The sequence below is a fragment of the Numenius arquata genome, chromosome 12, assembly GCF_964106895.1.
Source record: "Numenius arquata chromosome 12, bNumArq3.hap1.1, whole genome shotgun sequence".
In the NCBI taxonomy this organism is placed as follows: Eukaryota; Metazoa; Chordata; class Aves; order Charadriiformes; family Scolopacidae; genus Numenius; species Numenius arquata.
Window position 1 is genome coordinate 36,693,493 of NC_133587.1, and position 17,015 is coordinate 36,710,507.

Consider the following 17,015-nt stretch of genomic DNA (forward strand, 5'->3'; position numbering starts at 1 on the left):
TAAGGTCTCTTCCAACTCTAACCATTCTATGGTTCTATGATTCTATAACATTATATGCTGCCTGTTGGATTTGTAGAGACTCCCAGCTGGGTATTTTGGGAGAGGACTGAATTTTGAAACCTTCTTGATGAACTGAAACAACGGTTTGAAACTGGAGAGTGCAAAATGTTGTAACTTATGTAGAGCTTATATAGTATATTGTCGATATATAGTCTATATTGTCCGCCACCGCTTGCAGTGGTGAAATCGCCCGCTGTTGCTCACTTTGCCGATGCGCAGATGAGAGCCCGCAATACCGAAGGAACCGGGAGTACCACAGGCCTCCACTCCCGCCTTTCACCACGGTTTGGATCCTGCGGCCGCGGCTCCAGCCCAGCTCGGGCCCTCGGAGCCCTGCGAGGCCCGGCTCACGGAGCGGGACGGGGCAGCGGGACACTGGAACCCACCGCTGGGGGGCTCGGCCGGCCGCCCCCCGCTGCCCCCCTCAGGCCCCACCGGGGCCGCTGACGAGACCCGGCGCCATGGCGTCCACTGCCCGAGGGCGCGAGCAGGGGGGTGTGGCCTGACACGGAGGGCGTGGCCTGGGGCGCGACAGAGGGGCGTGGCCTGCGGGCGGCGCGCTCCCCTCCCCCCCCCTCCCTCGCCCGTGCGCCGATGGGCGGGGCCGGGTATCCCCGCCGCCCGCCTCTGTCGGTCGGGGCGAGTCCATTGCGTTCCGTGCGGGGGGGGGAACTTCGGACCCGGATGCTGGTTGCCGGTCCGGTTCGGAGAGAGAGGGGGGAGCAGAGATAGCGGCGGTGGCTCAGGAGCGGGCACTCTCCTGCGGCAGCGGGGTTGGCTGATCGGGCGGGGGGAGCCGCTTGGTCCGGGCGGCTCTCCCCTCCCCCTTCCGTCCCCCCTGCACCCCGGCGGGGGATGGTGTGTCCCGCAGCGCGCGCCTTGCTCGCGCGGTTCGGCGGCTCGGCGGGGGGAGGGGGACGGGAGACCCGGGCCCCGGCGCTTCTCTACGGCGGGTGCGGGGGGGCCGCGGTGCCGGCGGCCGGGACCATGTCGGCGGACGAGGAGGAGCTGAAAGTGCCGGAGGAGATGTTCAAAGATGTCAAGTTCTTCGTGGTGGGAGACATCGACCCCAAGGTACCGGGTCACCCTCGCCCCCTTCCCTCAGCGCCTTCCTGCTACCCTCCCACCCCTCTGCACCTCCCTCCCCCCCCGGGGGGGCACTGTGGGATCGCCCAGCTCCTCTAAGCCACCCCCCCCCACGCAGACACATTACCCCGAGTACTTCCCTGCGCGGGCCGGGGGTTTACCAGGGGGGGTGGGGGAGTGGGGAGGGGTAGCGACCGTTAATAGCCGTTAACGGTGGTGCCCGCGGGCCGCCACCCGCCATGGGAGCCCGCGGCCCCCGCCGCGCAGGCCCCGTGGCCGCCGGAGCGGAGGAGGGGCGGGCGCGGGGATTTCCTGTCATAGCCCGGGCCGGGCGGGGGGCAGCGGCTCTGCCCGACGCTCCTCTGGGCCGCGCTCGGCTCCCCCCTACCGCCCGCAGCGTCCCGCCGAACTGGCCCCCGGCCCCCGCCCCGCCGCTCTATCTGCAGGCAGGACGGGGAGGGTGACAGGCCGCTCTCGGCGGGGCGAGGCGAGGCGAGCTGTCCCCTCATTGCCCGCCTCGCCCCGCACCCCCCTGGTGTCACCCACCGGGACCTTCCAGAGCCGTTGGGTGCCCAGAGGTGGCCCAGGGCCATCCCATATGGTTTAGGTGTCACCTCTGCGTTTTCCCTGCCCGCATCCAGAGGAGGCGCGGGGCAGAAGGTGCTGACAAACGACCATCTGGCCCTCCAGCCTAGGGCTGTACCCGGGATGACAAGGTTGGCCTGCTCTGGCCTAGGGCCATACCCGGGATGGCATGGTTGGCCTTATGGTTAATAACACCCAGTCGTGTTGGGCGAAGGTGGTTAAAAAAAGTTTCTGTGGCATGTCCAGTTAGAGAAGTGTTTGAAGTGTACCATATCTAGCTTTAGGACAGCACCTTCCTGCAAACAGGTTCCTGCATGTTTCACACTGAAATTAAAGTCTTTGCTTTTTTGGTAGTTGCTGCAGTTGAATCTCTGTTTGGCGCTGGGTTCCTTTAATCTCGTGTCCTGGCGTTCACTGAGTCTTGTAGGCCTTTCAGTGAACTTGAGGCATAGGTACTGACCTGTTGAGATGGTTTTTAGTCATAGGAATAGGGTTATATGCTAAAAGAAACACAGTCTAGGAATATAGTTAAGGAGCAGGAAAAAAAAGCCCCTAAGGTCTTTAGACATAAAATTTTTGACAATGTGTTAGAGCTTGAATAACAATTCCTGTATTTTAAAAAAACCTATAGCAGCAATCTTACGTGTGTGAAGATGAGTGCACAAAACAATAGGACTCTTAGATATCATTTATCATATAAATAGTGTCCCAAAAGGCATGTAGTTAGCTTTGTGTTGACATAGCAGGGCAGTCATCGGTATTCCCATAGAGTGAGTAAACAAGCATTCTCTTAAGCTAGTTTTCTTTCTTATGTGAAGTTTTATTATTCTTAGCAGTCACTGCCATCGTCTTAAGGCTTTGATTTGCTCTTAATTAAGTACACTAAATTCTCCTCTGTTTGTGGATGGCTTCCCTGGGTTGCAGGCAGACACCAGAGGAGGCTCTGGCGGAGTTGATAAGGTCAGGTGCGGCACTGCACAGAGGTGGCCACGCTGCTTCCGTGATCAGGTCTTGCTGGAAGCTGTGGAGCCACTCTCTCATCAAGAGCGATGCCTGAAATGAGAAGTCCTGCGGATCTGAGTTGTTTCTGCTGCTGGCTAGCCTGTTTAAATACTGTTCCCTCCGGTTCTCTGGTTTCTGAGATGGCTTGCTGGTGTGGCACAGTGTTACGGGGAGGCCAGGGCTGGCTCCTGTCTGCGCTGGTGAACTCTTGGGAGCAGGAGGCACTGGGGAGGGCAGAGTCCTGCCTGGTTTGGGTTGCAGAGCTGAGTCAGAGCAAGTAAGTGTGCTGTACTGGGCTTGGGGACAGTTCTTCCTGGGTGCCTTTGTCCTCCCTTCTGCAGCTGCTCTCTGTGGTACCCTGGGAGCAATCCCAACGAGAGGAGTATTTATTGATTGTGTTTTAAACGGAGGCAGAAAGGAGAAATTCTAAAGTGAACTCTAGAAATAGTTTTTAAACACAGTTTTTATAGGGAAATGTTGTTCCTTTACTAATATAAACCTTACAAATATATTTGAAGTTTTTACTTCTTTATATGCAAATAGATGCTAGCTTGATTTTGAAAAGAAATTTCCTTCATCTTTTTATGAGGAGCACACTTTGATCAGCTTAAATTTCCAAATGGTTTCATGGAAGACCAGTTGTCTTAATAAATATTAAAACAGGCCTAGCACAAGGGAGCGCTCTAATCAAAACAAATCCAAGAGTAAGAAAAAAGAGTAATATATTCAGGTGAATAACTGCAAACCCACTACCTGTTAAAACGTATGCAGCATGAACTAGAAGGGAAACAAAAGTCTGGAATTGTGCCTAGATGTTTTTTGGCAAATGAGGGAGAATTAGGCTTCTGGCTCTCAACTTTGAATCCATTCCATTGGGATGTGCACTTGGCTGCTCACACCTTACAGAGGGTGATGAGTAGATATCAGCTATTATTGTAGGAAAACAGGATTTATTAAAAAAAAGATGTAAACCCAAACCATCATGCTTTGGTAACACAAGTTAAGATCAGTATTTCATACAGAAAGAGATGAAAAGTAATGCAATGCAGCATGAGGACTTTGAGAAGTGTATTTGGTTTCTGGTTCTCTTTTGTTTTATTATTATTTTAATTTTATGCCCATCGTCTTACTTCTTAGTTTTGAATTATTCCTCTTGTTTTTTCTAACACAGATTTTAGTGGGAGAGAACAAAGATAAAATTTATATTCCCAAAAAAAGGAAATTTCACTAAAGGGGTTTAAGCTAACACCTGAAGTGCAGGATTTGTATAATGGTCGTATCATGGTTTATCAATGGTTTTAAGCATTTTATTTTCTAATTACAGGTATATGCTTGATACTAGTATAGATGAACTTCTTTAACTGTGCCAATACAACAGTAGTCCAGGCTCTACTTAAACAGAAGTCATGTGTTCTGAGAGGAGTTTTGAAGTTGACATGAGTTAAATTAGGCAGGTGACCAACACTGGCTAAATCTGGAAGAATTCCAACGAAGACTGCAATGTACAGTCACAATGTTACCTTTTCTAAGGTAATCGTTGGATTACCTTTTTTCAAACTTCAAGCTCTTCTTTTAAAGTATATTCAAAGTCTTCCAAACCTATATACAAAAGCTACATACCATATACAAAAGCAAACAATGAGGAGAAGGGTTTTCTGACACTGAAAATTCTTTTGAGATGTTTTTTGAGGAATATATGTTTTGGAAGAATTTTGACACTTTCCAGATTTCTGCCCCAGCCTGAATTATTTTGGAAAGAAAATTTTCGACTTGTATGGTTAAAATATGGCACAGGTGTAAACCATTGGCAATCAGGTTTTAAATGAGATGCATTTGGAAACTTTAAAAAGTGTTAGCCACTTACAGGAGGACAATGGAAAGAGAAGGTCATATTCATTCATCTCGTGTTACTGTGTTCTTGCATTAACGTTTTTCTCAAATAAAAGGTGCTAAAAATTGTTGACTTCTTCCTGTTCTCTTTTGGGTCTAGGTTATTCAACTTCTGAAAGCTGGGAAAGCAAAGGAAGTTTCTTACAATGCACTGGCTTCACATATTATTGCAGAAGATGGGGACAATCCAGAAGTTGGAGAATCTCGTGAAGTTTTTGATCTTCCTGTGGTAAAGGTGACTGACTCATCCATGATACTGTCAAAGTAGTGGTTTTGACTATTTCATTATTATAACTGAAAATATTCATGTTTGGATGATGACCAAATGAAACATATCTTTAAAAGTCTTTTATCCTTGTTACACAAACTTTGTCTGATTTATAGACTTCTTTTACAGGTCTGTTTTCTCCTTTGTCTTGTTGCTCTGTATCTATTGGGGCTTTGGGTTTGTTTTTTTTTTTTGGTGGCTTTTTGTTTGTTTGTTTGTTTGTTTGTTTTGTTTTCTGGTTTTCTTTTTTTTTTTTTCTTTCAGATTCTTCCTTCAGTCTTTTGTGAGATGTTGTCCTATTACCTGTACTTTAGATATGCTTCTGGTGAGAAGGTTCTTACAGGCTTCTGGCAATGGAAAACCTCAATTTAGAATAAGCAGTAGACTGCTGAGGGTTTTTTTAAACACATATAATTGGCAAGGTGCAAAATGATTTTGTTGATTCTGCATATGTGTGCTACGCTAATTTTAAACAATAGGAACTTGCAGAAAGATAGATTTTTTTTTTTTCCTCTTGATTTTAGTGGTTTTTGTTTTTTTTTTTTCTCATATTGAAATTACCAGTATTTTGTTGCTATCTTGCAATACTGGGTTATTTTTCCAGTGAAAGATTCTGGGCTTCATGCTTGAAAATGTGAGCTTTTCACTCTGCAAGTCATGAGAGTGATTAGAAGAAAAAACACTAGTATTTCACTGCCACTACCTTTGGGTACATGATTTGGGGTTATTTTTTCCATATGGTTGAAGGTGGCAGTAGAGAATTTTGATAGCTTATGTCATAAAAGCTCACCTGACAGTGTAGAAGCATGAATTAAGTCCAAAAAATAAAAGGTGCTAGAGACCTTATACTTACAGTGGGTGTGCTGATTAATTTTTAGTTCCTTTTTCTGAAGTGTTCTGTGGCATAATTTTAATCTGATAAAGAAAACTGCTGCCATTCTCCTGTGAAGGAAGGACATCGGTGTCGTACCAGTGCTTCCTGCTTTCTAATGCCTTTTACTTAAATAATTTAATTTTCTTTATAACTGATACTAGCTAAACTTTTTCATTTGCCAAACGAGAACAAGTCTTTCAGTAATGTCACTTAGTTTGACCTGAAAGCATCACAGCATGATCTGTAATCAAGATGATTACACTAATTATTAAGGGAAGGGAAGTCTGAGGCAAAGGTGGCTTGTTATCGAGAGAAAAGGCATAGAGAATAAGAAAGCGAAAAACTTGAGGGAGGAAAATCTCCCAGGTTTTTTTGCAGAGGATTAAGGAGTTATGAATTAGATATTTTTAGTTAATTTTTTATGCCTTTTCTAAGGGAGAGAGAATAGCAAGAATTGGGACAACATGTAGATAGTTACCACAGTATGTATGTTTGTTTTTTTTAAGAAAAAGTAACTTCATACTGAATGTGATGCCACTCTTTCCCCTTCCTTATATGCTGTATTGGCTGTCCTACATCTCTTCCCTGCTCCACCTCCCACCTCTCTCCCGGAGGGGGCATACTGTCCCGGAGCACTGTCAGTTAGGAGTCATCACCTGTGTGTTTAGCAGCCCTCATTGCTGTGTGTTGAGAAACTTCTTTCTATATAGGGTTAAGGTTCCTGACTCCTTGGTGATGAGTGTAAGGTAGGAGATTTTTCTTTTTTTTTTTCTTTTTTGAGCAGGAAAAACTGAAAAATGGGAGAAGAGGGATAAATAATGATTTTCATGGCACAATAGAAGGATGGGAGAAAGGGGTCCTGCTCCCATATTGCTGCACCATCTTTGAGCAGTCTTTATATTAACTCCCATGAATAAATCAGAACAGTGTTTTTTATAAAGGCCTAAGTACAATGTCTGTGAAATACTTAAACCTGGGAGATGTATATTGAAACTAGCTATAGGATGAACCTGGAAGGAAATTGATGTTTTTTGAACGTCAGTTGATGTTGAGAACAAGGTTTTTAATGTTTTGTGGTTTTTATTTTTCAGCCTTCCTGGGTGATCTTGTCTGTTCGCTGTGGAGCTCTTTTGCCGTATCCTTTAAGTTCAAATTTGAATCAATTCTATAGGAGACATGTTACGATAGATACCATCAAGGGATTAAAGACTGCTTCAAGTATGTACAGCTTAAATTTTTAAAATAATAGGATGTGGTTTTCCTGCTAAGATTGCAGTCCGCTTGAAGCTTCTTTGTCTTACTTCAGTTTTCCTGTCCCTCTGGCTTTTTTGGATGCTTAATAGGCACTTGCAAGAAAACTGTCATCAAATGGACTCAAAACATTTTAGTTGGTAGTTGATAATTAACTGTGAGGATCCAGGAAAAAATGCTGGAGTGCAGGAAGTGGGCAAATGTTGGTTCATAGTAGAATGGCCTATTCTGCTTTTTCTAGTAGCAGAATTAAGTAAGGAATAAATATGCAATGACTCATGTCGACACTGTTACACATAACGCTTTATTAACAGATAGTGGTAGTATTCCCATTTTTGGGATAGTCTGTCTTTGCCTTTGGTAGACTCTTGTTGTTCATATTTGGCTAGTTTTGTGTTTCTTAACTTGTTTGGAGGATATATTCTTGCATATGGGTGGCACATTTCTCTGCTTGTTAGTTATTAGTGTTTTATCTTTATGTTCCCCTCAGTTTTTTTCTTTGGATCATAGGTATACTAATAAGGGCTGCTACTATAGAAAAAATTCATGCATCTTTTTCTCAGGCCATTCACAACAAATATTCTGTGCGTGGAAAAGCTGAAGCAGAGCAATACATTTCGGTGCAGGTATGAGTGGATGATTGCAACAAAGAATGCCAGGACTAGGGAGGTACGATGTCAGACATGAGATCTCATTTTGGAGTCAAGTTAGCAGGTGGTTATGTCTATAATGGAAAACAAGAGGTGGTAGATGCAAGAATCCAGGTGTTCATATTAGGAATTCAGGTCTTAATGTGCTTCAGTGATCAGAATTCATGCTTTATACCCAGTATTTCAATGTATGGGCTTTTGCGTCTTGCTGTGTTTCGACTACTTTGGAAATAGCCTGTATATTCTCTACTTCCTCAAGAGAATTCAGCTCCAGGGGGTGAACTGTAGGAAGAGAAAACATTGAATTCATCAGATAAAATGATATAGCGAGGTCTTTGAATCTTTTTTTTTTGATCACAATAATCAGCCTGTTGGATAGGTTCCAGCCGTTAGTATGAAACACTTGCCATAGTTATGGATAGTCTTCTGACCTAAGCAGAAGAAAGTTTTCCATTAATGACTTGGCTTCCAAATGAAAAAAAGACACCAAACATTACATAGCAAAACCCAAATTAGCAGAGCTACCCCTGTATTAAAAATAATTTGATTATTGTGATGTGCTCTGGGCTGGTTATGTTTGTGTTTTGCATCTGGAAATAGTGTGTTTATTCTTTCATCATCAGGATGGGAGTGTAAGGTTGGTTGTGTCATACATCGGTAAGCCTTCTCCCTATTCCTGAGGACTGGTTAAAAAAATAATAAAGTAGCTTGGAATTAGCTACATTTTCAGGCTTAAGTAATCTAGCATTGCATTATTAGTGTTATTCTTTCCCATGGAGAAGTTTCACTATTAGAAAATTGGTCTTCTGTCTGAAACCAAGGTTTTTCAAAAGGATGCTCTAAGAGCTGACGTTATATGTACCCAGAAGAGAAATCAACAGATAAAACCATTGAGTGATGCAGTCCATAACTAAATTGTAGCAATAAATGTGTGAATGTAGCCCTGAATGGCTATTGCTCAGGAAGTCTTTATTGTGGGTTTGTAGGAATGGCCAAATGAAAAGACCTGGTCTCAGTAGTATCATATTCTTGGGTTGCATGGAAGAAGGAAGTTTTGTACACCTGTCAGCCATAAACATGTCCTTTATTCTTTCTAGCGCTTCGTGTCCTTAGAACCTGGTAGATTTAGATTTTATTCTGAGCCGTATAGTGCTCACTAAAATGGGTTGTTAAGTCTTAACTTTGTTCTGTTTCAGGCTTTTTACGACTGTTAGTGCCGTGGCATCCGGCCTTTCATTAAGGATTTAGGTACTACCATAATGAAAAAAATGTAATTAATAGGAATAGCTTACTTTATCCAGTTGATTGGTTTTGGACCCTGTTTAGGCAGAGGTTTGAGATTCTGCATTTTGTCTTTTGTTTACATTTTTATTTTCAGTTGTCATTGAATTGAATGAAGAAACAAGTCCAAACGAAATATCTTTTGTCAGTTAGATATATGGATCTAATAAGAGCCTTAAAGATTTTATGTTTGCTTACCAATTCTGCTACTTATTTGATGGGCATTTGCCTGCCAGTTGGTGAAGTTTAATGTAGAAAGATCTAATGCAATTTGGAAGCATAATAATTTTGCTTGTTTCTTAAAAATACATTTTAACATTCCACTGTGAAAGTTGTTTTCATCGGGGGGAACTTCAGAAAGCAGAGTGTTTTCTTGTTCCAAACTGATGTTTGCAAAATCAGACTGATCTGGAAGTAACAGAAAAATTAAATCTGGAAGCAGCCTTCCTGAAGAAGGAAATACAATTTTGTGCGTTAAAACCTCAGTTACAATGCCATAAAGAGGATTGATGATTTCTTAATTAATTCTTTTGATAGCAGAAAAAGCAAGAATGAGGAAGGATTATTTTTCCATGGTCTTGTACAGATGAAAGAGGGTCCAAGCGCTTCTGAATTTTTGTTGCTGGGAGGAAAGAAAAAAAAAGTGAGTTTTGTTGCATTCCCTCTTTTTTGTTTTGTGGACCCACTTGGAACCTTACTATTGTGCTGCTTGTAATTGTTTTAAAGAGTGTCTGTTTCACTCCTATTCTTTAGAGAGTGCAAGCTGTAGTCAAACTGATGGACCTCTTAAAAGTTAAATACCGAGCTGTTGCTGCTTTATGCACTAGGAGCAGATGTTAAGCCAGGGAGTAGAAAACTGTACACTTTTGAAAGATCCAGTACTGAATCTCTACCTTAGACGAGATACTGAGCAACACCATGAAATTTAGGACATTCATCAGACTTGAACTTCTCGGAATGTTCTGGATAATGGCAGTAATGTATTCTGAAGTGTTAAAGTGCTCTGGGCTTTGTTGTCAGCTTGCTGTGCATTGTCTCTTCAGCATCTCAAAATTTAAGCATTGCTGGTGCATCTGTCAACAGCACAGGGGAAATGATTTTTGTTTCATTACAAAAATCTCGGTGTGTACTTATAACACAGTGCACATCTGTTTCTGTAGTCCTTTTTTTCCAACATGGTATGTGTGTATCTTAAACACAAAATCATATGAAAATACAGGAAAGGGAGGGAAGTTACAGAAGTCAGCTGGTCCGTCTGTCTCTCCCAGGTCACTTCTGTCACACTTTGCTCTCCTGTTTCACAAAGCCTCTCCTGTAGTGGAAATTTCATAGTCTCCCCAGTCACCTTACTATTGTATTGACTTATTTCCCGGTCACCTCACTATTGTGTTGCTAGAGTTTAACCCCATTACCATGCTGCAGTCTAACGCTGTTTTATCTGAGCCATTCTGAACAGGGAGAACAAATTACTTTTCATTTGGCAGCCTTTAAAGGATTTGAAGATGTGTTGTCTTAGCCTCTTAGCATATCAATTCTGGCCTTTCAGTTTCCTCTTCTAAGTCATATTTATTAGGTCTGTAAAAATTCTCACTGCTCTTTTTTTTTTGCATGCTGTTTCATTTATCTGTCTCTTTCGTGAATCTGAAAAAAATATCCATTGCTGCTAGAGGTCTTGTTGAATTTTGAAGCATTGTGGAAAACTTCATGTTAGATTCAGGCTGTGTTTCTGTTTTTACATCCCAGTATGGTGTTTTCTCAGTTCATTTTTCCCAGTAGTTCCTAGAATCCTTCTTCGGATTCTCCTGTATTTTAAAGATGGAATTAAACACTTGATAATGAAAGGAAGCTCTTGCAATGACTTGAGTCCTATAAGCTAAATTTCCTGTGTATAACATCCTAAGATGGCCTGAGGGAGATGTTCTGGGATGAGGCAAGTTTGTAATGTTACCAAAAATAGCCATAATATTAGAGGTGTTCTGATCCAGTTTGCATGTCTGTTTTTTCCTGATGTATACAGTCTGAATTGGTAAAAGATAGCATGCTTTTAAAGACAGAAGTTTTTGAATGGTCAAATACTTGGTAATATCTGAGAAGTACTATGCACGCTGTTTAACTTCTTTCTAATGTCCATCAGGAAAATCTCATTTAAATTATTTTGCATCCTTGACACCTGCTTTCCAGTGTAAATGGCTTTTCTCCAGAATCGTGTCAGATCTTTTTTGGAGTCACTGCCTGTCTCTCTCAGGTAAGAAGGGAACCATATTTCAGTCTACTCCAATGTACAGTATGTGTGCAATGCTTTGGTTTTTTGAGGAGAGATACCAGTTTTTCTGTTGTTCTAAGACTTCTTTGCTCTGTTAGGTGAATTATCACCTAAAACAGTTTTTCACTGAAAAAGAGGGCATGAACATTTCAAACTGCGAACATTCACCCAGTAATTTATCTTGTGTTCAGCCATATGGTGATTGTAAAATGCAGAGTACCCTAAGACTATAAAGTCTTTGCTCCTGTTCTTCTATTTCTGCTTTAACACAATATCCAACAGATTTTTTACCTACTTATGCACTGAAACCTTAACAAGGGTGCCAGTGAGTAAAGTAAGTGGCAAGGTGGTGTTTCGGTGGCTTGTGTTGGTAGCCAGGTCTATAGATCTGTGGGTGACCAGCATCTGTGTGCAGATAGATAGACAGGATAAGGCCCTAGGTGCTAATGGTATATATGCGTATAGTTGCTTTAGACCTTTTAACAAATTATTCCTCTAATACTGTCAGTAATTCTGAATGGTTAATGGCTTAAATACATGTGGCTTTCTTGGCAGGGGAGGGGGACGTCACTGTGACAGAAATTGTTAGAAATAAACACTTCATGTTTTTATACAGGCTGTGAATTTGGGCTGCTTGTTGAAATTTTGTTAATGGATTTAAACAGTTTGCCTAAGAGAAATAATTCTTGTTTGCTTGATCAGTAACCTTATTCTCTTGTGGAAGGTGATATATTGGTCTTGAGTTTATGGAAGTGAAGAATGCTTTCTTTTTCTCTGTGCAGGTTAAAAATCATCATTTAGTGTCTTTTCTTGTTGTGTCTCTTTGTCACCCTTTTTTCTCCCTAAGTTTCATGTTAATTTAGGATTTAAAAGTGATAAGTAATACATTAGTGAGACTTGTTAATGGTATGTCATAGATTGTACTAAAATTCTTTGAGCAGAAGGCAGCTGGTTGCATAGAACTAAAATGCTTATTTACCTTCCTTTTAGGTTTCATCTGAAGACCGAAGTACGCTGTGGGCTTTGATTACTTTTTATGGAGGGAATTGCCAGCTGAGCCTCAATAATAAGTGTACTCATTTGATTGTGCCTGAGCCAAAGGGGGTAAGAGTTTATTACATGTACAATTCTTTTTGTTGTAGCTCCCGTTTGCTTTTGAATAATCAAAAATTTTCCATCTCCCTGAAGTCAGGATTCTTAAGACTGGTGGTTAGTCTTGAACAGCTAAATTCAACTCAATTATGCATTGTAGCTATTCAGTTTGTATTTATTTTCTGTATGGCTTTAAGCCTGATTAATTCAAAAGATGTCCAATTTCATAGTGGTATTTGTATTTCTGGTTGAGTAAAGCATTTTATTCTATTTGTCTTAACCTAATTTTGACACGTCATAATAATTAGTGATTGTGATTTGTAAATCTATAGATACAGAATCAGTGGAAAAAAAATGAAGGACAAAATTGAAAAATTGTGTTAAATTCCCTTCGATGTTATAAGGGAAAGAGGAATAAAGAGAGTACAAGGAAGAACAGGTTATTTTCTCTTTTGTTGTTGTTTTTTTCTTAAAGCAAAGAGAACTTTGAGAATCCCCCAAGTCATTCCTCTTAAAGTGAGATGGTAGCATAAACAGCACACAACATTCCTGTCCAACTGCTGATAAAGTAGCCATACTTCTAGTCACTCCCATCATAGAATCTTTCAAGTTGGAAGGGACACATAAGGATCATCGAATCCAATGCCCTGCTCCTTGCAGGACTACCTGAAATTAAACCATATGACTAAGAGCATCACCCGGATGCTCCCTGAACTCTGACAGGCTTGGTGGCGTGATCCTGGGGAGAGCCTGTTTTAGTGACCAATCACTCTCTCAATGAAGAGCCTTTTCCTAATGTCCATTCTGAACTTCCCCTGACTCAGCTTCATTCCATTTCCTAGCGTCCTATCCCTGGTCACCTGAGAGAGGAGATCAGTACCTTCCCTCTGCTGCCCCCCTTGAGGAAATTGTAGACCTTGATAAGGTCACCCCTCAGTGGTGAGGTAACCCCTCAGCCTTCTCCAAGCTGAACAAGCCAAGTGACCTCAGCTGCTCCTTATAAGTCTTGGCCTCAAGACCTTTCACCACCTTGGGCACCCTCCTCTGGAGAAGTGCCTCCTCTGGAGACACACTAATAGTTTGATGTCCTTCTTACACTGAGGTGCTCAGAACTGCACATAGAACTTGAGGTGGGGCCACTGCACTGTAAAGTGGGACAATCGCCTCCCTTGATGGGCTAGCTATGTTGTGCTTGATGCACCCCAGCTCACGGTTGTCCCTTTTGGCTGCGAGGGCACACTGTTGACTCATATTTGACTTGCCATCAACCCAAACCCCCAGATGTCATTTTGTGGGGTTGCTCTCCAGCCTCTTGTCCCCCAGTTTGTACGTATAACCAGGATTACCCCATCCCAGCTGCAGAATTGGGCACTTGTTAAGTTTCATACAGTTGGTGATTGTCTCTAGTCTATGCAGGTGTCTCTGTAAGCCTCTCTACCCTCAGTTCACAGCTCCTCTTAATTTAGTATCATCATTGGATTTCCTATTCCTGTGTAGGAAGTCAAATGTTGCTGCCTTTATGCAGATGCAGAAACTGAATCACAAAGATTAGGTAACTGGCTGAACACAGCATTGAGCACATCAGACTAGCCTTCTCTACTATAATGCTAGTCATGCTTTGGTTGTAATAGTTTGCTGAAATTTCATGAAGTGTTTGGGTATTCCTCTTCCTGAAGAAGAAATACATTTGTAATGATTTAGTGTGTTTGTTCAGAGACTGAAAATACTTAAAACAAATTGAAGCTCACTTAAAAATAATTGCTTGGATGCTTTTAGTTAATGTGGTGGATGGAGCAAGTTTTTGGTTTTGTTTTTGTGTGTTTTATTTTTTTGTCTTTTAATAATATAAGCACGTTTCCATCACCATTTTATTTTAAATTTTCAATCAGTGGAATGGGTCACACAGGTTAGTTATTTGAATGTAACTCTTAAGATAGGTTCTATACACTACCTCCTTACATAAATCTGTAAAACTTTGTCAAGTTTTTAATGTTGTTTTATACAAATTGTATATTATTGTCCCAGCAATGACCTGTTTACTATTTTGGAGTTAATGTAAACTATCTAATACTAAGATAGAGAAGAACATGTGGCTAGTAGGATGACAATAAACTTACAAGTGTAATACATAGGAGAGTGCTTTAGAATAAAACATGGGCTGGCATTGGGAGAAGACAAAGTGGACATGGGAAATGCCTGCTTTTTCTTCCCTGTTTAATTTAAAACTATAAGAACCTTTGTAGGGTTTTTTGGGGTGGTGGTTTTTGGTCTTGTGGTTTGTTTTGGTTTGTTTTTAGTACATGATCATTCTTCTGTGGAAGAGTTGGAAGGGTGTACTGGACACCAGCCTAGTTGTCTCCTCCATCGCAACAAAATGTAATGCTTGGACAAAGACCTTTGCTACCTAAAATGATGTTTTTAAGAGGCAATGATATACGTTTAAGAAATGTTGCCTTAAATCATAAGCTTTTTAGAGCAAAGGGTGTTGTCTTGAGCTTGTCAGTCAAGAAACTGAAAAAAACACGTTAGCATTTCGTATCTGTAGGATAAAATAAATAACTTGTTTCATTTTTGTAATCATTGAATAGGAAAAATTTTATAGGATGATTACTTAAAATGCTTCTAGTCCTGCTGCTCTGACACACTGCTACAAGGGAATCTGCAGCAGTTCATGATGGGAACATTTTTGACACTAGTGAAAACGTAAATGGTTGCTTTGACTAGACACAAGATGATAAAACAAGATTCTTAATAATTCTCACCACAAAGAAAGAATGAAAACTCATATCTGCAAATAAACTCGGTTTCATTTGTAATCTCTTTATTGTGTATGAATGACAGTTTCATTGTAGGAAATAACTCTAGAGAATCATTAAATTAAATTAATTTCCTCTGAATGTGCTGGTTGTTAATTTGTATTGTTTGACATACAAAGAAAATCCCAGTTCAATCACTTTTAAATATTAGATCCTGAAATTAGTTTCAAATCTTCTGAAAAAAGTTTTATTTTTTTCCTGTCTTGATATTTGTGAGCAGTTTCCATCAGAGAAGGTGTTTTGAATAAATAGAGCACTGCTCCTCTGTCTATTTGTATTTCTTAGGAAATGAAACAGTGAAGGTTTACTATTTGTATATATCTCCAAATGATGAAATGATAAGGAAGGAGGGAGGGGTAAAGTTTTCTACTTTGTCAGCATTGTAACCTCTCATTGAAATGGATTTAGCTAATATTAGGACAGAAGTGTAACTTCCAAGTTGAGGGCAACATTACAGTTTGCAGCTTCTGAGAAGGTGTATGGGAAGCATCTGACCAGTTTCTGATTTGTATCCCTGCTGAAATGCATTTTTTTCAGTGATCACCTTGTAAATATTTGTCTCTACTTTATTGTGAAATTCTGATTTTTCCCTAAGTTCTTTTTCATGGTGATGTTTTTTTGGTTTGGTTTTTTTTTTTTCATGGAGAAAATGTAAGTATAAAATGTATTTAGATTCACTTTAAAGTCTACCTAAAAATCAGCTGCATCTTAGTATTGTCTGTGAGGTTCCAAGCTGCTGGAGTTCTGAAAGCTTTTTCACAACCAAATTTCATGATTTTCAAATCCTTTGGTGAATGGGTTTGAGAAGAATTTGGGTAGTGGTGTTTTTGCAAGTGAAGACTTAATGTTCTGCAGTTGTGCCTTCTGAGTCCTTTATATTGTAAATATGGAGATTTTTATTTTAATCTCTTGGAACTTGTGGTTACGCACAGCAGTATAGTTTGTCTTCTTGGTTCTGGGAGAGATCACTTTCTATTATTGGACAGCCCCTTGTGATCTGCCTCTCCATGCTCTAGCCCTGCCCTCAAAAAAGTTACTTGGGATTTTACATCTTTAAATAAAATATTTCATTTTTTTTTCCCCAGGAAAAATATGAGTGTGCTTGTAAACGGGACAGCATTAAAATTGTGACACCAGACTGGGTACTGGATTCTGTAGCTGATAAGACTAAAAAAGAAGAGACTCCGTATCATCCTCGTTTAATTATATACGAGGAGGAAGAAGAGGAGGAGGAAGAAGAGGAGGAGGAAGCAGAAAATGAAGAACAAGATTCTCAAAATGAAGCTAGTACTGATGAGAAATTATCAAGCCCAGCATCTTCTCGAGAAGGATCACCTTTGGGTGATCAAGTTTTTTCACCAAAATCTACTACTGCTGATAAGGCAAAAGGGGAACTGATGTTTGATGATTCTTCAGACTCCTCTCCAGAAAAGCAAGAAAGGAATTTGAATTGGACACCAGCTGAAGTCCCACAGGCATCTGCAGCAAAGCGTAGGTTGCCTCAAGGGAAAGACTCTGGGTTAATTAATTTATGTGCCAATGTCCCACCAGTGCCAGGTAATATTTTGCCGCCAGATCTGAGAGGCAATCTAATGGCTTCAGTCCAAGGTGCCCAAAGTTCTGATCGACAAGAAATGATGGCTACGTGGAGTCCAGCTGTGCGGACATTAAGGAATATTACTAATAGTGCTGATATTCAGCAGATTAATAGACCATCAAATGTAGCACATGTAAGTGTTGGATTTTTAATTTATAAGATATTGGACTTTTTCTTAGGAACTATCGTAGCCAAGAACTTCAATTTCCTTTTGTTGTTCTTTAAATGTACAATGGATTAAAGGTTCTCCGTATTACTTAGAAGTTGAGGCCAAATTAGTAACCTCCCTATAGTAAGTAA

General features: G+C 41.1%; 1 protein-coding gene across 1 annotated transcript in view; it reads left to right on the plus strand.

Moving 5' to 3' along the window:
* Positions 1-915: 915 nt before the first annotated feature.
* The window catches only part of PAXIP1 (PAX interacting protein 1), a 33,990-nt gene continuing 17,890 nt past the window's right edge, over positions 916-17,015 (plus strand). Inside the window, exons 1-6 of the mRNA XM_074157637.1 lie at positions 916-1,134; positions 4,724-4,858; positions 6,857-6,900; positions 11,129-11,192; positions 12,201-12,314; positions 16,204-16,848. Of these exons, the coding sequence (XP_074013738.1) occupies positions 916-1,134; positions 4,724-4,858; positions 6,857-6,900; positions 11,129-11,192; positions 12,201-12,314; positions 16,204-16,848 (1,221 nt within the window). The remainder of the gene's footprint in view (positions 1,135-4,723; positions 4,859-6,856; positions 6,901-11,128; positions 11,193-12,200; positions 12,315-16,203; positions 16,849-17,015) is intronic.